Source organism: Podarcis raffonei, chromosome 3 (genome assembly GCF_027172205.1).
Source record: "Podarcis raffonei isolate rPodRaf1 chromosome 3, rPodRaf1.pri, whole genome shotgun sequence".
Classification (NCBI taxonomy): Eukaryota; Metazoa; Chordata; class Lepidosauria; order Squamata; family Lacertidae; genus Podarcis; species Podarcis raffonei.
In genome coordinates this window covers 40,521,834-40,545,964 of record NC_070604.1, presented here as the reverse complement: position 1 = coordinate 40,545,964, position 24,131 = coordinate 40,521,834, and the positions used below count along the sequence as shown (strand labels likewise).

At 39.6% G+C, this 24,131-nt stretch overlaps 1 protein-coding gene across 2 annotated transcripts in view; it reads right to left on the bottom strand.

Annotated features, from left to right (window-relative positions):
- Nucleotides 1–2,062: 2,062 nt before the first annotated feature.
- CD109 (CD109 molecule) overlaps nucleotides 2,063–24,131 on the bottom strand; it is a 63,794-nt gene continuing 41,725 nt past the window's right edge. The window contains exons 25-33 of one of the 2 annotated variants that reach the window (XM_053381276.1): nucleotides 22,636–22,864; nucleotides 21,587–21,752; nucleotides 20,488–20,678; nucleotides 18,943–19,098; nucleotides 18,785–18,850; nucleotides 11,070–11,212; nucleotides 7,365–7,521; nucleotides 6,003–6,105; nucleotides 2,063–5,141 (exon numbers count right to left, since the gene is read on the bottom strand). In XM_053381276.1, the coding sequence (XP_053237251.1) occupies nucleotides 4,969–5,141; nucleotides 6,003–6,105; nucleotides 7,365–7,521; nucleotides 11,070–11,212; nucleotides 18,785–18,850; nucleotides 18,943–19,098; nucleotides 20,488–20,678; nucleotides 21,587–21,752; nucleotides 22,636–22,864 (1,384 nt within the window). In that variant the 3' untranslated portion in view covers nucleotides 2,063–4,968. The remainder of the gene's footprint in view (nucleotides 5,142–6,002; nucleotides 6,106–7,364; nucleotides 7,522–11,069; nucleotides 11,213–18,784; nucleotides 18,851–18,942; nucleotides 19,099–20,487; nucleotides 20,679–21,586; nucleotides 21,753–22,635; nucleotides 22,865–24,131) is intronic. The other variant, XM_053381277.1, reaches the window with a different exon arrangement.

Here is a 24,131-nt window from a genome sequence, read left to right as displayed (position 1 = left end):
TGCAAGTCCTAATAATGACCTCAAAAGGGATGCGTGAAATTTATCCAACCTCTTGAGGTCACCTGAAATCCACACTGGTGTGCCGTATAGAAGTTGGGCACAGAGTTTCATGTCAATCACTTGCAATACAGCTGGAATAAATCTGTTTCCTACTGGAGAAAAAAAATAGGATTTAATATGGTGGGCTGTTACTTTGGCCTTAGCTATTGCAGCACATATATGTGTATTCCAATTCATATTATTTTTGAATGTGATTCCCAGATAATTGAAGTGCTTAACTTCCTGTATTAGATGTCCATTAATTATACAGCCTTTTGGGTTCCCTCTCTTTCTGAATTGCATAATCTTTGTCTTATCATAATTAATTTTGAGATTATTGAGAGAGCAGTAGTTTGAGAAACTCTTAAATAATTTTTTTAAACCCAAAACAGAGAGTGAAATAATTACAGCATCATCTGCATAAAGTAATAAAAAGAGTGGGCTATTGTTTAAATAAGGAGTATGAGTGGTTGCATTTTGAAGAAATAATGGTAGGTCAGATAGAAATAAATTAAATAGGGTAGGGGCCAAGATACAGCCTTGCCTAACTCCTCGATTATTCAGAATAGGACCTGCAAGTCTACCATCTTTTGATACTTTAACATATATTTGGTTATTAGAATGTAAACTTTGAATCAGTGTAAGTAGATATGGGTCGATACCAAGGTGTTCTAGTTTAGTCCATAGTTTATTGCGGTCGACCGAATCAAAGGCACTTTTTAAATCCACAAATGCCACAAAGAGTTTTCGTTTATTTCTCATGACATATTTATCCACAAGATGACTTAACACTAGACACTGGTCAAGAGTTGACGAGCCTGCCTTAAAACCAGCCTGCTCTTTACCAGGTAGACCTTTTGTCAGCATCCATTCTTCCAATTTAATAAGCAGAGATTTGGCATAGATTTTACTTATGCATGGTAACAAACTTATAGGCCTGTAGTTCTCTTGGCAATTCCTATCACCTTTTTTAAAGATTGGTACCACTATTGAGTTGTTCCACGACTTAGGTACAAGAGCTGAGTGATAGATAGAATTAAAAAGCGGTACAAGTTTATTGGCCCACCATTCTAGATCTAATCTCAACAGGTCTATTGGAATGCCATCCATACCAGGTGATTTCCCTTGCTTAAACGAAAAGATTATCCTTTTCATCTCCTCAACAGTAATTTGAAATTGTGTGGTTTTTGCCAGAGAAAATTTAAAATTTTCCTTTTTACAAACTTGGTGATCATAAAAAACGGCAGTAAAATGTGAAATCCAAGCCTCATCGCTTATATTAGGGAAATCAATGATATCTTTTATTGAGAGAAGTGACCAAAAAGTTTTGGTATCTTTAATTTCTAATGCAGTAACAATTTTAGACCATTTGGCTAGTGCGAACTCAGATTTTTTTTCCAGGAGCATGTTCTTAAACCTGCTCACTCATTAAGATCTACTGGAGAGACTCTGCTTTCTTTCCATCTGAAGAGTGCTTAGCTGGGATGCAGAAGGGAGTTGTCCTGTAGCCACACTGAGGGCTGTGGAACTCGGTTCTGAAGGAGACCTGCACAATGGCCTTGCGCCACCTCACAAAAATGTTTGCCATTTTGCAAGAACTGGCCTGCCAAACTGCTGTTATTTTAAACTTCTTGGTTTCCATCTACTGTCTTATGATCTCTTGCCAGTATTTTATCTTGCAATTTTATTCTGAGTATTTCCTATTTTAATCTGTGTTATAAACTGTCTTGAAAATTGCATTGGAAAGGTGATGCTGGACTGTTCCTCAAGAGCATAACTTTTTTCTTAAGTGGTTTGCTTGAAACAATAGTTTTCCATGAATGTTTGCATCAGGCTTTTATGACAAAGTGGGCTTATAACCTTAAGAGTGACCTAAAGCTATGGGCAGTTTGCTAAAGCTTCTGTGACCAAGGAGAGTGATTCTCAGTTCAGGTACTTAAAATCTAGCTTCCATGTACAGTGTGCTATTCCGTGATTTTTACTACAGACAAAGATTTTCCCGTAATCAACAAATATAGTAGCCTTGTATTTGAAAACTTTATATAATTTTTCTTTTCAGCACAGTGATAGTACTGCCTGGTTATTTGGCAGAACCAAATTCTGAATTCAAAATCCGCACACACAGTTCTGAATGCTGGGTTCAAAGTAGCAAAAGATGAAACACAGAAGCTTGTTCCCATGCATACATTGCCTTTGCCAGATTGACAAATTGTCCCCAAATCTGTGACCTTGCTTCAATACAAACATTGCTTTTGCTGGATTATTGAAACCTCACCTGCTACTTTCCATTAGTAAATCGAGAACCATCTAATCCAAAACAGAAAAATGTTGCCATTTAATGAAGTAATTGCAATGACTTCTAGATTCAGTGGAAAGGGCAGGTAAGCTATATAAGATGGCCCAGCCAGAAATTTAACACCATATGGTTGTTTTGCATTTTCACTTGAAAAGTCAGTAAAATATTTTAGAAATCCCAGCAAAGAAAACTGCAGCGATACCGCAAACTAAGAATCTTAAAATGTATACATCATTGCATAGTAGAAAAATATATAATCAAGACATTGCAAAGTTTGGACAAAACATACGTGCGCAGGGAATAAGAATTAGTTATCTAAATGAAAGAGAAACGGCAGCATTAACAATTAGCAATCAGCCAAAGTTAAGCATCTGTTTAAAGCTCTCCCTTTCAAATGAACAAAGACTTAAACACTTCATAAAACATGCGCTTACCTGTCTCGCTCAAATAGAAAGGTTTTTAAGGCTGCAACCCTATGCATTTACCTGGAAACATGCCCCAATGAACTCAATGACACTTGCTTCCATGTAAATATGCATAGGATTATTTGTCACAAAATATAATTTGAATGCTAGTTATTTTGTTGGCAAATGCTATCTAACAATTTTTGATAGTTGGTGTACAACATATTTGACATTTTATAAATGACATGCAATGGTATTGAGTATTATATAGTTTACAACTTATCAGATTTCATAGTTGATGGCTGCCAAAGTCAAAACAACCAGTATATGCCAACAAGACTAGAGCACTTAAGTGTTGAGGTAAGATTTAACATTCAAAATGTAAATGTAAATTCAAATTTCAAACTCAATTTCACTCTGGAAACTGGGCAAAAATTTGAATTTTTGCAAAATTGTGAATATTGGTGATATTCATCTAGGACTATGTACTAGTTGTAGTTTGTCCTATACCTTTTTGCAAATTGCAATGATTGCAATTTAGATAAGAGCCAGATTATGAAGAACACTGCTACTTTTAACCTCTCATCTGGCTTTTCTTGTCCACCCTGACCTTGAGTGAAAAAAGGCCTACTCTAGGCTCCATCTTAGCCTATACCATGTTTCCTTCCTTTCTGAGGATCTTCTCTTGCTTTGCAAGGCGTTTTTCTCTGACCAGCCACTGCAGGGGGGTTCTGTTACTGTTGCTTTAAAAACTATGGTAGCATTCTTACCACTGAGGTATTCAAATTCCTATGGGCCAGAAGAGCCCACCATGCAATTCAACAGTTCCTAATGCCTCTTCCCCATGGCACTGTGTGGGTAAGCTGATGCTTCATGCTGTCTTAAGTTGGGAGGCAGCCAATTCAGCTCCTGTTTTACTGCCCAGCAAGAAACAGGGCAAGTAATTTATTTTCTACTGTAAACTCAACATCACATTTCAGACTGAGGTGCATGAGAAAAACAGATGCCTTCAACTTTAAGATGCCTGCTTTTCACACACTTGCATTTAATAATAATAATAGCAATAACCAGATACCTTTTTTCTGGTACAAGTTGTCTTGAATAAAATTTAGCATTTTTCATTTTGTGACTGCGTGAGTGTAGCTGTTTAGAAACCACCTCAGTTTGCTTTGTTTGTGCCATTATTCAGTATTGTGTAGAAGAGGGGATTTCGGCAAGCCTAGCTTGTTGTGCCCCCTATCTGCTGGAAATTCTCCCTTCTACGCAACTGTTTAAAAGGTGCTAAAGAGAATAGGGCTCTTGCATCTGTAGCTAGGACTTGACCCTGTGCCATTAAAGTCAGCAATACTTGCAAATTAAATGTTAGAATAAAATGTGTCATAATCTAAACTGGTTTTTGTCAATCCAGTGCTTTCCAGATGTTTTGGACCACAACTCCTACTAGTCCTAGCCAGCATGCCTGTGCCGTCTGGATCTGATGGGAATTGTAATCCACAACATCTGGAGGGTACCAGGTTGGCAAAAGCTGAACTAAAAGGAATGTAAGGCTTTAGATAATGATATATTTTCTAAAACTTTTTTTTAAAAAAAACACATCTTATTTTTAATGTACAAATAAAGAACTATATACTCCTAATTTTTTTCCTCCAAATAAATCTGATCTCATTTAAATATTTATTTAGAAAATGAACATTAACGTTTACATGTTTTAAGTTCTTAATGTTACTGAACCACATCCAGAAATTTAGCACTTATATTTGATCCTTTTGTCTCTGGATACAGAAGTCTGGACTGCAAACTTACAAACTTACCTAGAAGTAACCCCCATTGAACTCAATGGGAATTATTTCTAAGTTTATATTGATAGGAATGTGCAGTTAATCCCTGAACTTTAATGGGTGCAGGAGAACATTTGGCTCTGACCTGGAATAATCATTTCAGACAGACTCTCTGGGGAGAAGTCTGGCTCTTCCTGATAATCATTTGGAGATGGCAAGTTCCTGCAAGAGTTCTAGACCTATCAGTGTGTTTTTAAAAATAAAATAAAATAAACTGATAGCTGTCACAGGGCCCAATCTCAGTTCTCCAAATTAGAACTCATCCCCTTTTCCTATCAGGTCTTTGCCTCCAATGAGTGGAAGTGAGGAACTTCCCCATCCTGATTTCCCTTGTGTAGGATGGCGAGATCAATAATACTCTTAGAAGTGCAACATGGGTAAGATGCCCACATTAGAGCAACCAACTATACAACAGGCTTACATGTACTATTAACAGTTCACAAGAGAGGTAAATTAATGAAGAGCCATCCGCTGAACAAAGATCACATTCATCCTTCTCACAGAAGGTGCATGGTGACAAACTCTGCATCACTTCGGAGTTGTAGCTTCTCACTGCTCTTCTCCCTGTTGTGCGAGATTGGAGGAGTACCATTCACTACAAATCATACTTAAGACATTTTGGTGAGATATATTTGCATAAAGCTGAAGAGAATGTCTGAAAGGCTACACAGCTTTCATGGAAATCAGACCACTAAAATCCACAATGTGAAGTGAATCCATTTGACTTTGTCTTGAGAAAGCCAAGGGGCCCTAAATGATGTGTGTTCTGCAATGAAGTTCAAAATATTTTGCTATGGCACTAATTCAGGCTACAGAACTAAGCAGAAGCAAAACACTGGCGTGCATCCTAAGATACGTTAACTTAAAGAAGTTCACAGAAGGAGGGTTTCCTATCCCATCCCAACTATGTGTGTCTCTCCAAATGTCCAAAGTGTTTCTCTGTGGGGTTAGGACTTTCCAAACAACAGCAGTCCTGGGGGAATTGCTCAAAATTAGGCCTTGATCCAAATGTAAGTTAACTTAAGGAGGTTCATGGAAATGAAGTTTATCATCCTTTTCTCAGCAGCTCCCCATGCCCCACTGTTTTGGAGGGCCCTCCCAATAAGATTTTCAGCAGGTGCTGGGGGAGGAGGGGACAGGAAACTTTCTTCCCTTAAATTCCTAAAAGATAATTTAACTAAGGATCCAAGAGCAATTGTTCCTGCCCACCTCACCTCACGGTGTTTATCCTGTAAGAAATTCACCAAACTACATTCTGGAAGAATTTGTTTGTTCATATTTTTTTTCCCCTGTGGTATTTGATACTAGGGTATTTTCCATTTAATATGGTTCTTTTCAAGCTTAAAGGAGTCAATTCTTCACTTTAACTACAACTGCTTATTTCAGCACTGAATATGAGATATGTCAAAAACAATCGGCACTTACTGGGTTCATAATAATCCACCACAGTCACAGAGGCATCCTGGGTATTTGCCACTTTGAAGTCTCTCACAGCTGGAATGTCTACACAAACCTGTGTTTCATTTAACTAAAAAGTAAAAAGAAAGAAAACTTTCAAAGACTTTTTATATACTCCTAGGGTAAAGGCATGTAGCTGACCAGATGAATTAATGTCCTAACTTCTTGTTACTAAAATATAGCAACATTAACTGGTTCTGCTGGATCAGAATGAAGACTCCTCTAGTGCAGCATCCTGTTCTCTCAGTGGCTACAGATGTGGTATGCATAGAAGCACTTCCTGCTTGCCTGTCCTAAACCTTCCAACATTCAGCTTCATTGGAAGAGCCCAGTATTATGAGAAGTGGGTGAAGGATTTCTCTCTATTCGCTTTATCCAAAACACACATAATTGTATATACAACTATCATGTCCCATCTTACATATCTGAACTCAAAAGCCTTTCCTCATAGCAGAATTGTTCCCGCTTCATTATCATTTTGGTTACACTTTTATGACCCCCCCACAACCCTACAATACTCTTTTTAAGATGTAGCAACCAGAACTGAACTCAGAATTCCAAGAGTAAAAATATATAGTTTTATTTTCAGCCCCTTTCCTAATGATCCGTCTAACATGAAATTCACTTTTTTTCAAAGCAGCCACACACTAGGTCAACATTTTTATCAAACTATCCACCATGATGCCTACATCTCTTTCCTGACCAGTCACCTCCAGATCAAACCACATAAACGTAAATGTGAAAGTATGGGTTCTTTTGCCCCAATGTGCAATGCATTCCTCTTTGTACACAGAACACTTTGCATTAACCAACACATATAGCTGAACACATCCCGGCAGTGTGGATCTTTCATCCGCCAGCAGGAGTGGGCAGATTAGACTGCTGGAGCAGACTCATATATGAACTCATATATAAACATTAGTGCTAGTCCAGGAAAAAAATGTTCCATATTTGGGGGCAGAGACACACAACCCCATTAATTGCTGCTCCTTCCACACCTTGTGCAAAGAGTGCACACTAGGAACACCATATGAATCCATATTTCATGTGCTTAATACTGGTGTTTCACTGAACACTAAAAGGTCATATACAACAAACATGTCTTTAAAACAAAATAGTATTCCAAGTATACAGCTTTAACCAAAACCCTACTTTGGAGAAAGTAGTGCATGCCCTATGAGAATATTCTCCTGTTTTATCAGTTCCAGAAAGATAAATTTATTTTTTTGTTTAAACTTCGTAAAAATGTGATATCTGAATTTAAAGGGCAGGGGGTAGTAATTTTTTTAAAAAAAATTAATTAAACTCTCATCCAGTATTTTGACTTACGGAGTCCAAATATAAATGGACTTTGCCTTCCGCCTTCTCCACTTTCTTAACTGGATCATCTAATGACACGAAACTGGGTGACAGAGAGAAGCCGCTCAGTAATCCAACCTCTATGAGGGCCATGCCACTCCTTGAAGATGAGCCAACACCCAAATACCTAACAAACAAAAAAGGGAACAGAATAGTTTACACAGATATAAACTTACTCAAACATTCTATTGTAAATACTCCATGTAAAAGTATGGGTCACTTCATATGCTTAACTGAATAGGCAGCTCCATTTGCATGGATGGTGTATGAACCCATGGAGGAATGTTACTTTTCATCCACCCCAACAATGTCTACAAGTATAATCTATCTACAATGGGACAGAACCTGCATGTGATTTGAATGTCTTTCCACCCTTTTAAAGGGAAGGATTATGTTGATGACATGTGTTGTTTGTTTAGTCGTTTGGTCGTGTCCGACTCTTCGTGACCCCATGGACCAGAGCACGCCAGGCACTCCTGTCTTCTGATGACATGTACACACACTTTATTCTGAATGGGGTTATACTCTCTCTGAAGAAGCAACGTGGGGATATTTCTGGAACCATTACTGTGGCTTGGGGCACCGGGATAGCCTAACCTCTGTTGACAAAGCTCTGGATCAAATTATTACAATGTGTTATATATGAGGCTGCCTTTAAACTGCAGCTAATGCAAAATTCAGCAGCAAGATTGCTGATCTGAGCCTATGAAACCAATTCTGGCACAATTGCATTAGCTATCAATTAGTTTTCAGGCTTGAGTCAAAGTGCTTATTTTGACTTCAGGGCACCAATACCTCAAGCACCACCTCTCCCCAACCTACTCAGACACTGCTTGTCGGAAGAGGCCCTTCTGTGTGCTTCCTCAAAGGAAGATGCAGAAGGTGGCGACGAGCCTTCTCAGTGGTGGCTCCCTACTTATGGAATGCTTTCCCCAGGAAAGTCTCCCTGGTACCATCATTGTTGGCTTTTAGGCACCAAGCTAAAACACTCCTGTTTATCCATGCCTGTGACTCTTAATTGGGAGGGCAGTGAGTTCTACTTTTAGCCTGCCTTCTTCTTTTAAGGAGGTGGGTAGGATTTGTTCTTTTATAAACATTCTTAGATGGATATGTATAGGTATTGTGTTTTATTGTTATTTTATATGGGGTTTTAATTTCTTTTATGCTCTAAGTGGCTTTGGGACATTATTTTGTGTTTGAATAGCAACCATTACATAGAATGAATGGATGAATACACACTCACAAAATAAATGTAGCAACAGTGTATAGCAAACATTTGCACATCTCCACCATCTAAATAGAGGAATTCAGTTCATACAAGTGTGTGAACTAGCCCCCAATTATCTGGTAGGTGAACCAACAAAATTATGACCAAGAATTGGGCATTAAATCCCCAATGTAATCTAACTGGAAAGTTTTAAAAATGCATTTCACTTTTGGTTGTTCTAATTATCCTAACCCTTAATTAAAATCCAGTGGTGCCGATTAGGAAACACAGCATGGCAATAATTTACAAAGAAAATTGCTAAGCACTTGTATGTAAAATTCATCTTTCTCTATTTGGAAAATATTATTAAGGACATACATTCATCAGTTAATTAATTTGATCCAGATAGCTCCCCAGCCACAACTTGGAAATAACTATTTCCTTTGCTGTCTGCTGCTTCTTGGAATCACCCTAAGAAGCGGGGATGTAACTGAGGAGAGGTGGAAATGGCAAGAAGATGGTTTTAAGAAGCACATAGGCCAGTAAAAGATATGATGTGGAGACAAGAACACCCTGGGAGTGAACAAGAAGGGAATCAGTTTTTTCCAGCAAGAACTGACAGCAGTGCAGCAAAATACAACAAACTCCCACTAAAATAACACATGGCAAAGTTAGTAAGTCCCATTCCTTTGCATTCAATGGGCCTAGTCACAACCTTTTGATGGATTGTGTCCACTTGGCAGTTAGAATCAAGCAGAATAAAGTTATTGGAAAACTGACTGCTGCAAAACCAAACTAATCTAGCTCATCTAAGCAAGCAGTAGCTGCAGAGTCTACTGACCGATGGACCCCTTCTGTCACCTGAGTTCCACTTCATTCACCACAAATGTGATGGGAAAATAAAGAGCTTGCTGATTGTCTGGATGCTTTCCAACATTTTGTAGTATTAAGTTTCTAGTTGATTAACCTGCTATTCAAGCATAGGTAAATCTGCAGAACACTTAACTAGTTGATGGTCTGTAGCACCTAAAATAATGCATGGAATTATAAATAACAGCACCATTCACTACATGTCATAAGTAATCTGACTGAGTTCAATGGAGCTTATTCCCAGGTATGTAGATATAGGATTGCAGCCTATATAACTAATTTATGTAATGGGGCCTCTGGGATAATACCCCCCCTTTCTCTTTTTGCCTCCCAGAAGTGCTCATGAAAGTACCTTCATCCAGATAATCACACAATATAGTAGATGCCTGCAAGTCACATAATAATGCTAACTCTCAGCTAGGCTATGAAAACATGTTTGTGGCTTTTTATTTTATATGAGGTAACACTTAAGTACCTTTTCATGAGGGGAGTTCTTCAAATAGGTGGCAGAAGGATTTTGCTTGGCAGAGACAGTAAACCACCACTGTTCTCTTGGAAAAAGAGTGTGTCTCCAATCTGTATTTTGAATGCCTGACAGTAGTTAAAAGTAATTTAATAAAACTGTATTTCTTTTTATATGGGGACAATTTGCAAGAGAGGAAGACTCACTTTTCAAAGCAATGCTCTCAGGCCTGGCAGCAGGGATGATTAAATACAGATATGGCTTTGAAAGAAATTCAGTACAACTGTTGGCTGAGGCTGGCTCGTGAGATTAAAAGGAAACAAAACCATCTGTGGGATGAGTCGCCAGGCCAAAGTAGCTGCTATTGAAAACAAATAACTGAATTGGAACTGGATGTAATTATGTCTGTGTTGTAACTGCAAATAGGAAGAGAGCTCTGGTCATTGCCATCAAGGTATAATTGTTTTCTACAGAACTATTGTAGAAAAATAAAGTCCAAGAGGAATGCATCAGAATGCTAGCAGGAACCCCAAGGTTTAAATAAGTACAATATTTTTTTAAATTAAAAAAAAACTAAAGGGGGGCAAAGAATAAAACCACAAAGAGTTCGATGAAATCTGAATAGGATCAGTAACCACAGGATGTTGAAGATCATTTGAAAAAGAAAAGCAGAAAACTTGGGGGAGTGGAGGGTGGAATGGAGTATCCTGAAAAATGACTTGGCATGCTGGCTAGCAACCTAAGTAGGGAGACTCCATGAAGATCGCTGGGGATGCCCTTGTGGAACCAAAGCAAAAGGGGTGAGCAACCATTTAAAATCAGCTAGTTTCAATGCACACACCTCAATGGAAGGAAAGCAAGCTAATGAATTGCTATGTAAAAAAGGAAACAATTTTTACTGGCATTGTGAAGACTTGAGACCTGATACAAAGCATGTTTACTCAGAACTGTTCTGTAAAAATGATCATCTGTTCAAATCTGCTATTCCTGATATTTTTGCTTTATATACATGCAATCTTTGCTCCCTTGAGCTATTCATGTATGTGTAAAAAAATAATAATAATTGCCCTGTCCAAATATTACTAGAATTCTGTAAATAAAAGGGGAGGAGTGATAGTTTCACATATATACTTACCTGGTGCAAACGTTCAGCGTTAAGTGATTTATATCTTTTTTGTCATCCTTTACGACAACATCCAAGTCAAAGGCTTCCTGACTTTGTGCAGATCTCCGTCGCCTACTGGTATGTGAATTTTTCACGTTGTACATAATATTGAGCTACAAGAGTGGAAACATCAAACATGAAATTACTGGTGTGTGTATAAGTGATATAATGCAAACATCTGAGATCAAACTGCAGGACTATGAAAGAGCTCTTGAAGAGAGGTAAGAATAGAGCAGTCTAGATTCTAGATCATGAAAACTTTATAGTTGTGATACAGTTTCAGCATCAACATTCACCATAGAATAATTTGAGTCAATCCAGAACGTAATAGAAGCAAAACTGCCAGGCTAATGCAAGCAAATTATGAAATCCCATGAGCATGCTGCCATTAACATTATGCTGCCATTAAGGACAGATAGGGATGTAACTTGTATGAATCCGAAGGCATTGCAAGATGCCGTTTCAACCATTGAAAGTGGATTAACAAAGAAAAGGTACTTCTGTACTTGGAAATATGCTAGTGATGCAAATATCATTTTATTTAATAATTAGACAGAACACTTTCTCAGAAAAACACTTCTGCATGCAAAAACATAGGATCTTGACTCTTTATTTTAATTTTATTACTAAATTTCCTATCAGCTCACCCAGACATTGAGCAAGGGTGACAGTTAGGGCAGGCAGAGGCTTATCTCCCATCTTACAACTGTGGTGCTTGATGCCATATCAGAGATCCTTTATTGCTAATCATAACACTTAGATCATAGATAGCAAATCTCTACACCTCATGACATACAGCTTCCGGTAACTGACAGGTATGTGTGGTTTGCCCAAAATGGCTTCACGTGCCAAATTTAGAGAGTTTATTGGGCCCAATTAGGCCCACAGGCTGGCTTTCCACCACTGTATTAAAGAAAAGTTGGAACTGATTTCCCAGGAATGAAACTCAGAAGAAATTCATTAAAATAATAAGTTTATAATATAGCATAGGTCATATGACTACCTGCCCCCCCAAAAAAAACTCCTTATCTCTCTCTTATATTGCAAAACAGAGTAAACATGAAACCATCCAGAAATAAAGGTTGCTTCCAAAACACGAACCCTTCCACAGTAAAATCTTAAGTGTTATTTACTAATGTAAATACTAGTCACCTTAGGAATCAAGTGTTATTGAAGGCTTACTATATGTTACTATACATATACACAGTACATATGCTGCAAATAAAAGTATTCCATTCCATTAACCCTCTTCAAGGGAAAATATCAATTACATCCATAGCAAGAGACTACAACATATATTTACTCTCCATTAGTTTCTTTTCCAAGATCATTTTCTCTACTCCCTGCTTTATATAAAAGCAACTCGGTCTTCCTTTGTTTCACCCAATGTAGAGAGATCATGTGGGTACGAGGCAAGCAAGAGAAGCAACCAGAGAATGTGGGGTGCTTGACCAAGGGCTTAGCCACACTTCCTCTTGTCCCACTGCTTCCCCCCCAGGCAAAATCACTCTTTAGCATTCAATCAGAGCAAACAGCAATTTGGGTTTTCCGCAGATTGACATTTGTTCGGATCTATTGCTAAACAGCTGGATTTCCCTTGGAAAGGAGATGGGCAAGGTGAAAACCCCTCGAACCCATGCTTTCTAAGCATGGCACAAGCCAAAGTGTGGAACAGCCCCTGGTTAATCTATGTCTATCAGTGTCCTCTACTCATGAGGTTCAAAATGCAGGTTTGTAAAAGCATTTAGAAACCTACAGAGATAAAATTGGAGGGGAAGGGTGCTATGGAACAATGCATAGTTCCCTCTTCAAAAAACAAAATTGTTACTTGTGGCAATGCTGCACACATTAGCATATAATATGTAGGTAGTCCCTTAGTTTATGTCCTCTCAGAGTTAAGGAAACTAAATACAGAACTGCTGTAATATAAAAAGACCCGCCCCCTCAAAAAAGCAAGGAAGGTAAAACACATCACTGTTTCTGACTGAAAACATCCACTCCTAAGGCCTCAAAAGAAGCCCATCAGGATCCCAAAATAATAAAAAATGTTGAACATGCTTTCTCCTTATTGGAGGCACGTTGTGAATTTGGTCAAATCAAGCTGGAAGCAAATCAGCAATTTGTCAACACCCAAAAGCTGTTGTTTTAGTATTTGCCAAGAGAAGCAAATGGGTAAGAATTTACCAGCAGCACAGGAACATCTGAAACAATATACTGAATGACCCCTTAAGGACACATTTAATTGAAAGAAGCTTCATGTTTAATCTTCCATTCCTTCTTGGTACTGGACAAAGAAAAGCGCACAGAGAAAGAAAGGCTCACAGAGGAGTGACTGAATATGATTTACCTGACTACAGTATCCACTCAGGAATGGAAAAACTGCTTCCTTCTCCGCTGCATACGGTGCAAAGCAAGATTTCATACCACACGCAAAGAGCATTTACTGACTCATTTTGTAGGGCACATCTGTATAGTGGTTTAGAAGACAGAGATGCATCCAGTGTATAGCCAGCCCTTCACAATTCACACACACAAGTACCCACAGCTGCCAACACTGGGGTTTGTGAGGACCGCAAAACTAATTAAGGTCTTGCAGACCTTTTCTACAATATGCGAACATTTGCTACACATTTTCTGGGAACAAACCATCTTCCCTTAAGATTGCACTTCTGTTCTAGGGCAAATGTATTTTACAAGCACTTAAATATACAATGTTTTGTATCTGGGAAAATGTGATAGTTTCTCCAGATTGTGCAGGCATTGTTTTTTGTAACTGGATGTAAGTGAGAGTGTCTGGGCATTTACTGGATAACGCTCACGTCTCAATAAGTGAATTCATGTCTGTACTATTTTGTGATCTTCCTAGTTAAGGTTTTTATTTGTTTGAAATTATTGGACTGTTGAGTGTTTCCAGCTGCCTAACCTGAACACTGGCGTGCTCATCCTTACACTTTGCTTTAAGTGGCAAAACCCAAATTGGCCCTCCTCCCCCATTATGTAAACTTGAGGTTTTGGGTTATTTTTAATATTTAAGGTGCAGCATAGTCTGAAGCAAAGTTCCTCGTATCTTTATATACAGATGGGGACATTGCAAACTGTAGCTGGATCAGGATGGCTGGGGACACTCTTTTGTTTAATTGTGTGGAAAGGCCAGCAGTCTTGCTTGGCAAAAGTCATGTTCTGGCTGTGGGGCAAAATGCATTCTAGACTCCTGGATCATCTCTAGATCCACACTACTGGTTTAGCTAAAATAAAATAAAAATTGCCAAAATAAATAGGAAGCTGCTGTGGCAAAACAGCACACTGAAAGGGACTATCCAGGAACACTGACGGATAGCTGGAATTCAGTGTTTGTAACACTTAGTGTAACTAAGCTTACCAACTTCTGACCCCAAAGAGGCTCCTGTTCCTTCCACGAAGCACAGCAGCTCCTAGCACACTAATAAAATAGCAGGACAAACTGCACTCCAGCAACTACTGACAGCAACACAGCAATCTTCAACGCCAGTCACTGGCAGCCTTATGAAGTTTTTTTTAAAAAAAAATCTGGCGGCAGTCCTTGCAATATTCCATCTGAAATGTGTCAAGTATTTGGAAAAATCTCCTACCAGTCCAGGAATCCTTTGCTTTCCTATGTTTATTCTTAAGCCTCTGATCATAGCAAACAGATGTCTGGATGGAGGTATATGCTAAAGGGTTATCTTCAGCAGGAGTTTCTTCTCCAAAGTATTTTATTTGGCTGTTAAATTGAGTGTTGAGGAAGGAAATGGAATGTTAACTAACAGCACAATCCAGCACGTGTCTACTCAAAAGTAAGACTAATGGGGCTAAGTCTCAGGTAACTGTGCATGCAGCCTAACTTGCATATAAAAACAACAAATGCAAGCACCTGTAAAAATGGGTCATAAACAACCTCATAAAACCTGATGGGTATTATCTCAAGGGAGCCCTGTCAATGTCCAGTGTGTTAAGAAGTCCAAAATATATTTAATTTGGTTAAGCAGAGTTAAAACCCTAATTTCAGGGAGTTGCATCCAACAAGGCTGTTCTGTTAACACAAGGACTTCTGCTTGTGAAAGCACAAGTCAGCTGCAGAAGGTCGGGGGAATCCCCAGAACCGATTTGGGGGGCACATGGAGGAAAGGAGAGAAAAGGGAGAAGTTTTGCTGCACAAGCAGATGTTCTTGCGTGAACTGGACAGCTTTGTTGGATACAACCCCAAATAAGCATGTCCATCTTGACTAAAACAACAAGGCCCATTAATTAAAACCAATTTGGATTCCTCACTTTGCTGCAGGTATATGCATGGAACAGATGTTAGTATCCAAAACAAAAGAAAGGGCTTCTGGAAGTCAGGCATGACATTGCCAGGGGTTTCAGCTAGATCAGCCCATTTCACAGTGAAGAGTTTAATTAAGGATGCTTTCTTCCAGCCAACAGGAAAGCTTGCTGCGTAAGTTTATCAACAGTAGACACAAAGAGCATAACAACTATGCCTTTGATTTTGATATTTTTTTTAATCCAAGATAAATAAAGTTTCAAACAGGCTGACCAGAAGGCAATAAAGATGCTGGGACACCTGGTAAGGAAAAAAATAATAATACTCAGATGGATATAAGATACTTAGGAATAGACAGATCTCCTAAAAATCAGGCCTGTGTTATTAGAATTGCAAAGAGAGAGGCAATAATCAATCACCAGAAGGTCTCCACAGAACTGAATGGAGGGGGGAAACTTGTAATGGAGCCTCCCAGGTACCTCCCAACCCAGTCCCACTGTTTCTGCAGTTCCAAACAGGCACAACATCAGGAAAAAAATTACTGATCCCTTTAACAAGTTGGCTACACATGGTTGGCAATCTGCATTTTGTTGGTGAGCAGCATCTTGCGAAGACCTGCCAACAGAGGACCTGCACCAGTTACCAAATGTGGCTGGCCACTATCGTGCTTCCTCAACAAACTCTTATTTGCTATCAGACGACTCCTTTGGTTAGCTGCTGCACAGCTGCGCAGCCTTAAGTACAAAAAAGAGTTTTTACAACCCAGAGCCTTTTAACAGGATAGAAATGTTTCCTGCATGTGGTGAGTAGGACGAAGATGTCCTCCTATTACTCATTTTGCTGTTATTTAAAGAAGAAAAACTAGGCTGTGTCACGTTTAAGGGCTCTGGAAGTGAGGAGCAATCTGCAGGATGCCTCTGGAGGAGTATCATCAAGCCCTCTGCCAAGCCCCACCCAACCTTCCACAAGCTCCTTGTGCAGAATAGCTGTGCCATGCAAGGGCACCGGCACAGAAGTGCCATTGGGAACAGCTGTGGTAGCCCTTGGCCTGAGCTTCAACAGGAGGGGACAAATTGTTCTGCCACACCAGGGTTGGGATGCGTATGCCAGAACATATGAGCTGCTGCTTTGCAGCAATGGCTCACAGGATAAGGGAATTAATATAGCAAAAAGAAAGAAAGATGGTAATAATCACATGCGATTTCATATCGCAGATGAAAAGCAGATCTAGCTTGTGGGCTGAAGTGGCGGGGGGAAATAACCCTTTGAAGGGTATCACAGTTCTTTTTCGTTCGGCAGGATTCCTGCCAAGTAAAAGGAAAGACAGGAGGTGGTTCCAGCAAACCCAAACTGTATTGGATGAAATTATTCCAGAAGTCTTTATTTCTTTTGCTCTGCCAAACTACAGACGAGAAATTGCAGGGTCTTGGAACTGTATCACGGAAGACCCGTGCTTTAAATCTGTTTTTGCTATAGTCGTGGAAATAATGGCTTTCCAGCCATCTGCCTTGCTCTGCCCCCCAGCTACAGGAATCTCCTACTTCGTCAAAGAAAAGTTAGTGCCAAGCTGTACCAGATTTCCTGAGTCTCTAATGACCTAGTGGTAAGGATAAGCCATGTAAGCCTGGAAGGGTCAAGCCCCACTAATAGCATAAGGCTACCACTTCTGATGGTAGCCAATGCTACTTAAAAAGTAACAAGACAATCCTATCCACACTTAATTATGTGTAAACTCCATTCATTCAAGTGGAAAAATCTTAAGGGGAAATATGCATAGGATCAATGTTACTGTCAGGAAACAAGTACATATGCACTTAGTAAAGGGTAAAGGGACCCCTGACCATTAGGTCCAGTCGTGGCAGACTCTGGGGTTGCGGCGCTCATCTTGTTTTATTGGTCGAGGGAGCCGGCGTACAGCTTCCAGGTCATGTGGCCAGCATGACTAAGCCACTTCTGGCGAACCAGAGCAGTGCACGGAAACACTGTTTACCTTCCCACCAGAGCAGTACCTATTTATCTACTTGCACTTTCGAACAGCTAGTGCTTTCGAACTGCTAGGTTGGCAGGAGCAGAGACCGAGCAACAGGAGCTCATCCCATTGCGGGGATTCGAACCACCGACCTTCTGATCAGCAAGCCCTAGGCTCTGTGGTTTAACCCACAGCGCCACCCGCGTACCTTATGTACTTAGTGCTTGAAGTCAATTTATTGTTGCAATAAATTTAAACCCATAACAGAATGCTTATGTTTGATTAATTCTAGATTTAAAATTAGTCTGATAGGTTCATTATTTAAAAAGAAGCTTGTGATATTTTGCATTTGTTGTTAACTTTTAGCAGTCTGACTGTTGTTGGAAACAATTCCTGCTAACTCCACTACCTTCAAATATGATGGATGAGCAAGCAATTGCCTTCTGTGATACTGACAGAATTCTTGGCCTCCACTGCTGGAACTGAAATTATTCTCAAACACATTTGAACTTTATGGTAATCAGAAACAGCATTTATGAAAATGCACACACCAGAATAATTCCAATTTACAATGCTCTGGTCTCTTACTGAGATTTTACAGGAATAACATATAGTTTACTCTTCGACTTCCGCCAGTGTTGAATTACAGCTGATGAATGGCTGATTACTGTTTATCTGCTGCAGATTAGTTTGTTTGTTGCACAGAATTCAAGTCATCATGGAAAGTGATTCATGTAATTTATGCACTCAGTTTAATACCTTCTATGGGAATTAAAGACAAAAGTATGTGATAAAGGTATTGGATTTCTACGCTAACCTATATTCTGCACTCTTGCCACCTTCAAACTACAAACAACATTATCTCTTCTGGCAACATCTACAAATGGTGGCAGATACCAAACATAAATGTAGCCAAACACAAATACTCTCATAAGAGGGAAGGGATGGAAAAATTCCATTGGGTGAAGGTCATCTGCCCACAGGAATTAAAAACCAAGCCATAGATTCTTTATGTTATGGACAGCCTTACTAGTTATCATATGATTGTTATAATTGAATGATAGAGCGCTTTAAGAGAGTCCAGTACAAGGGGCAGATAAAACACACTGGAAAAATCCAAGTTAATTAAGTCACAGGGACTCTAGTAAGTGGCCTAGTTCACATAATGTTGAGTCCACTTTTGAAAATGAAAATGTAATCCAACTTAAAAGTAGCCATGGTGGACTTAGGGCTTTCAAATTTCAGTGGCATCCTGTGCAATGCCAAAATCTGGCACCCCCCACCCGCCTTCTGTTCTAAATCACTGTTGTGGCGCCCTGTTAGCTCAGCGACCAGTGCGGGTGAGCCAATCGCACACCCCTAAATCCACCTCTGAACGTAGTTTCTAGTTCAAATAGCCTTCTGAAAAGAAAGTTCCACAAAAGCAACATCACATACCTGGAAGAGTCCCAAGCCACGGCCGCTTGCAAAAACTGTAACTCCCACTGGCTGTGTAGCTGCAACCTAAAAACAATGGTGAGTATTAGCATGTTCAAAAAAGCACAATGAACTGAATGCACTGCACTGAAAACAGAAGGGCTTCTTTACTACAGTACCTCTTTGGTCTTGAGAAGTAAGCGGTTTTCATTATTAATTCTGAACACAACTGGATCGTTTTCGCTAGATGGACTGACTGTTACATCCATTTCTGTTTCAATGCCAGTAGTAAGCATTGCACAGGCACTCAAAGCCTGCAGGGCCACTATAGTGTCCTGTATAGAGAAGCAAGAACAAATTGTTTAATACGGATGCCTCTAAAGTAAGTAGGTTCCAGCCTGCCTTAACAGTTGGATTGTTTTGCTCTTTGAGCTGAGACACACAGGAGTCTCTGAACCGCTGCTCCAAACATGTAGTTTGGACCAATGCTATAGCCAGCCAGAGTTCTGTTCTAGCCTATTCATAGCTGAATGTAAGTACATAGGACCCATGGACACAAGGAATGGGAGATGAGGCTGGCAGATGCAATCTTCCTTCTCCCTTCTTCACATATGCATTGGCACCCAGACTGAATACTTGAACAGGGTGGTGGACTTCCTTGTTCCTTCTGCTTGCTGCCCAAAGAAGCTAGGCAGAGCACCAGACAGTATTTGCCCTGATCTTTAAAAACTAATGGTTGCATGACAAATGCTTGACAAGTCACCTTTATACAAAAGTTTAAAGTTCTAATAAGGAAAAGGGACAGGGAGGGCAACGGCCAGCATGAGAAACGAAACTGCTGCATAAAGATAATTGCAGGAATTGGAATGCTAACACTGAACAATCATGGAACATGGAATGGGCTGTGCCAGTTTGTTGCAAATATTGATGGTTCAGTTGGTAGAGCATGAGACTCTTAATCTCAGGGTTGTAGGTTCAAGCCCCAGTTGAGTACAAGAGGACTGGACTAGATGACCCTCATGGTCTCTTCCAACTCTACAATTCTATGATCCTAGATAAAGTAATTGGTCAAACATCATTATGGAGTACACTCAGACCTAACCTCAGTTTTGAATTCAATCCAAATTCAGTTTTCTATCTACTATGCCACACTTGTTCACACTCATTTTTATGGAAGCCTCCCAAGAGATCTGGAAGAGACCAATTGGAAAGCCTTCTAATTATCAAAGAGCAATCTGTTAAGTGTTTTCTTAGGTTTTAATGATTTGATAAATGGTTTTTCCAAGTAGCAAATACCCATCAGTAATGAATTCATTTCACTTCACTTCTATCCCACCTTTCTTTCGTCACAGAACTCAAGGTGGGATTCTCCATTCATGTCTTGGTCACATCAAACCCTACTTTGCTGCAACATTTGTCCACAGACAATGCTCTGGGCCTGTTAGCAATCAGGCTGTGGCTTTGGCATGCATTTTGTAGAAGGTACTGACAGGCTCCCTTGAAGAATCAAGCATTTCTTCCTTTCATCCTCAAAAACAAATGAACTCCTTGCAATTTAGAAACCAATTACCAAGCAGTTAATTTATCACAAGTTCAAAACAGTGCTTTTCGAAGTTTCCTGTCTAAGGTTTAAAAGAGAAACTCCATGGCTGGAGCCACAAAAAAGACTAATATTAATTATGAAAAGACAACAACAGTAAATTTTGTAAAGATGACTCTCTAACCTGTGTAGAAGAATAGCCTCCCAGGTGGTTTCTTTGCTGGCTTAACCACTTCATAATAGGGATCCCCTCTAATAATCTCTGTTGTTTAGCATGAGACAAAACAGCATAGCCTGCAACCTCAATATCTACAGACTGAGGCTGCCAGGAATCAGACAGTTGAGAAGCTTGTGATATCCAGAATCTGAGTTCTTCTGGAAAAAGAAGAATAAACTTTTCACATAGCAGCAACAAAATAATAATAATAATAATAATAATAATAATAATAATAATAATAATAAGAAGCCTTTCACAACTAAGAAACTATAATAGTCTGAAGTCCACATACAGTCAACCATTTCAAATATCAATTATTTTGAAAAGAGCATGGCTGCCTAGCTAGAATCCTGAACAGGAACACTCCACACGGCAACATTTTGTTGCAGGTGCCACTTGAAAATGAGTATGATGCATGCATGGGCAAATTAATAAAAACTTATGGACTTGTCAAATAAAAGAAAGGCGGTAATCTACTTTTTGTTTATTCAATGAGAAGCCTACAAAGCTCAAATTAAGTTCCAGAAGCATTCCTAATATTCTCAAAATTAAAAACAGTGACCACCTTTATAACTAGGGTTTTGTTGGGGAGCGTTATAAATAATGCTGTATCTCAGGTTCTATAGGTTTGATTGACACTTTCTTTATACTAACACAGCGTTTCTCAGACAGTGGGTTGGGATCCACCAGTGGACCACAAGCCACTTTCAGGTGGGCCTCAGCCTGGCCAGTGCCTCCTCACTTGCCTGCCTCACCCCACAATAAGTGCCATGGCTGGAAGATAGACACGTTTGGGGTAAGGGAAGGGAAGGGAGATCTCTCTCCTCTGATGGGAAAGAGGGAGAGAATGTGTTGAAGGAAATTAAAAAGTGAGAGGGAAAAACCCATGCCAAATTCTGCTTCCATCTGCCACCATTTTGTGACTGGTTTGGCCCCTGCACCACCATTTTATGACTGGTGGACCTCAGTTATGTCATATGGATCCTGGGGCTAGAAAGTATGAGAACCCTGTACTACCATAGTGGTTGTACCATCTGCAATTGTAAATTCAGTTGTCTTACACTACCTTGATGTTCTGATCTCTCATTCAGCAGGTCCAGAGCTCGCTTTGCTTCCGCACTCTTTGCCAGCGATAAAGCGTAAGTCACAAGGGCAAGCGTATGATTATCTGATATGCCTTCACTTAATTTGAATTCCAGAAAGTCCAGTGCTTTTCTTATAGCATAATCATACTGCAGAAAGAAAGATATGAAATAAGCTATGAACTCCCTTTAACCAAGCAAATGTTAAATTGCAATCTTCATACATTAATGTCAGGGTTGTGTATATGCTGTAATTCTACAAAAAACCAGAGAATGTTGGCTTGATCACATAAATCCAGCGGTCTGAGAATCTTAGCTTTCTTTTTAAAAACAGCAAGTTTCTAGCCTTTATGGCTGAAAAAATGCTTGAAAGGGTTTGGGCAAGACCTGCTGAAATCTCAGGTGATGCTTAGTGGAGATGGGGAGATTTCAGTGCCTTGTATAGCTCCTTGCCCACCTCCAGCACAGATCATGCAAACCACACAACAGAAAATATGCAATGAAAGGGGAAATGCAAATTGCATTTTGAAGATAAATGAAAATAAAAATGAAGATAACCCATTCCTGGTCTAACAGAAATATAATAGATCCTTCTTAACATGCAAGCCCAAGTTGGACAGAGTTTGGGCTTATCCACACTTACCTTTTGCCTCCAGGTGGGGTTTCTCAACAAAAGCCTCCTCTTTAAAGCTTAATTAGAGCAACATCAATTCAGGTTTTCCGCAGATTAACACTTGCTCCAATTCAGCTTCAAAGAGCAGGTTTCTCAGGGAAAGCTCCAGAACAAAAAAAGGAGGTGCTCAATCTCAGAGCTATTACGAACCGTTGCCTGGAAAAAGCAAAGGAAAAGTAAGTGTGGATAAGCCCTTTGTCTAGCTGTTCCTTTAATCAGGACTGACCAACCTTGTTTGGTCTGATGGACACATTCACCAACACCCGTCAACTTTGGGGAGGCTTGGCCCCTTCAAATATTTTATTAGGGGCGCCAAAGGAACCTCAGCTCCTAGGAGTTGGCTTCTATGGTTATAACTACCTTATCTGTTTGGTACTCTAATAGTGCAGTCATAATATAAGCAGTAAGAGAGACAGAGCTGTTAGTTCCTCCTTGCAGTTCAGTATGCAGCACTCTCCCAGGCTCCTGGAATTCCCCATTGTGCTTCTGGTGTCTAACAATCCAAGCAGCTGTTGTCTCCAGGATAGATGAATCAATATCTATGAATGGCTGAGCTTGAATAAAACTCCTTAACACAAAAGCCGATAGCCTAGGGAGAAGTGAAGAATAAATATGTAGGAATTAAACACTTCCACAGATCCCATTCTTTAATTTAACTTGCACAATGTGTTTAAGAAAATATCACAAATATATGCACTGGAAGGCTTAAAACAAGCCTTGCATGTGCTAATTGCATACAATTGGTACAATTTGTTTATTACATATTTTCATGAACATGTCTGGCCTTGTAAACTGTCTGAATAGGAGACCATATGGGAACCATATGTAAGCTCCTCTGTGCTCTTCAGTGGAAATGCAAACTCTGAGTGCAGATAAATAAATAAAAGTATTTAGGGCATATTCTACAACATTATGAAAAAATTCTCAAGTGTGAAACATGCAAAGCAGCTCTTAAAAAGAAATACTTGGAAATAGCCAGGAGCTTTTTCTATTGAGAGAGCACGGATATGCCAAATTACAATGCAAGAACTACAGTGTGAAGTCAGAACAAATGCTTCATCCTCCAATAGTTCGTAGCAGATGGCAACCAAGCATTCCAACCTTTAAAGCCAGATCATTCACTTTCCACCCCTCTCCTGAAATTATTTAGTGACCCACGACACTCACCCAGACCCACACATTTGAGGGATAACCAGCCTCATATAACTCTAATTAATGCATGAAGGAGTTGATGCCACAGAGTAAGCTGTCCTGCCAGGCTTAGCTAGGTCACTTCCCTTCACCTCAGGAGGAAGGTAATCAAGCCTATTTTTGTCCCACTGTCTACCTTAGAAGCTTAACGTGTGATGTCTGAACTGGCTGCTGCAGCTAACATTGCATGGCTCTAACAAGCCTTTCTTGTGTTCCTATCTCTATAATTTAGGAACTTTCACCACTGTAGCTAAGGCAATTACTGCTTGTGTTTTCTAACTAAGGAAAAGCACATGAATCTGACTTTTGGAGAGTTTGTAAGTAAAGTATTTCTATCTTACCAAACATGTGGTCTTTTTCTATGCTAGGGGAACAGGGGGACTTTGGAAGGAACTCAACAGAGCATACTTTAAAGGTCTAACAGCCTATATTCCTATGCTTTACTTTGCTGCATAATTTTAAATCTCTGGTGGGCTTCTCTCACCCAAGATTACTTGACCCAAAACAAGAACTTGGCATCCAGAAATTCTCTATTTTTTCCCCTTGCCACCAACAACAATCAGATTGTCAAAGGAGCAGCAGTATTGCATGCAAACACCTGCAAATGCCCCTAGGTGAAAGATGGGAAGGCAGATGAATGATCTAGCTGCAAATACAGCAGCAGA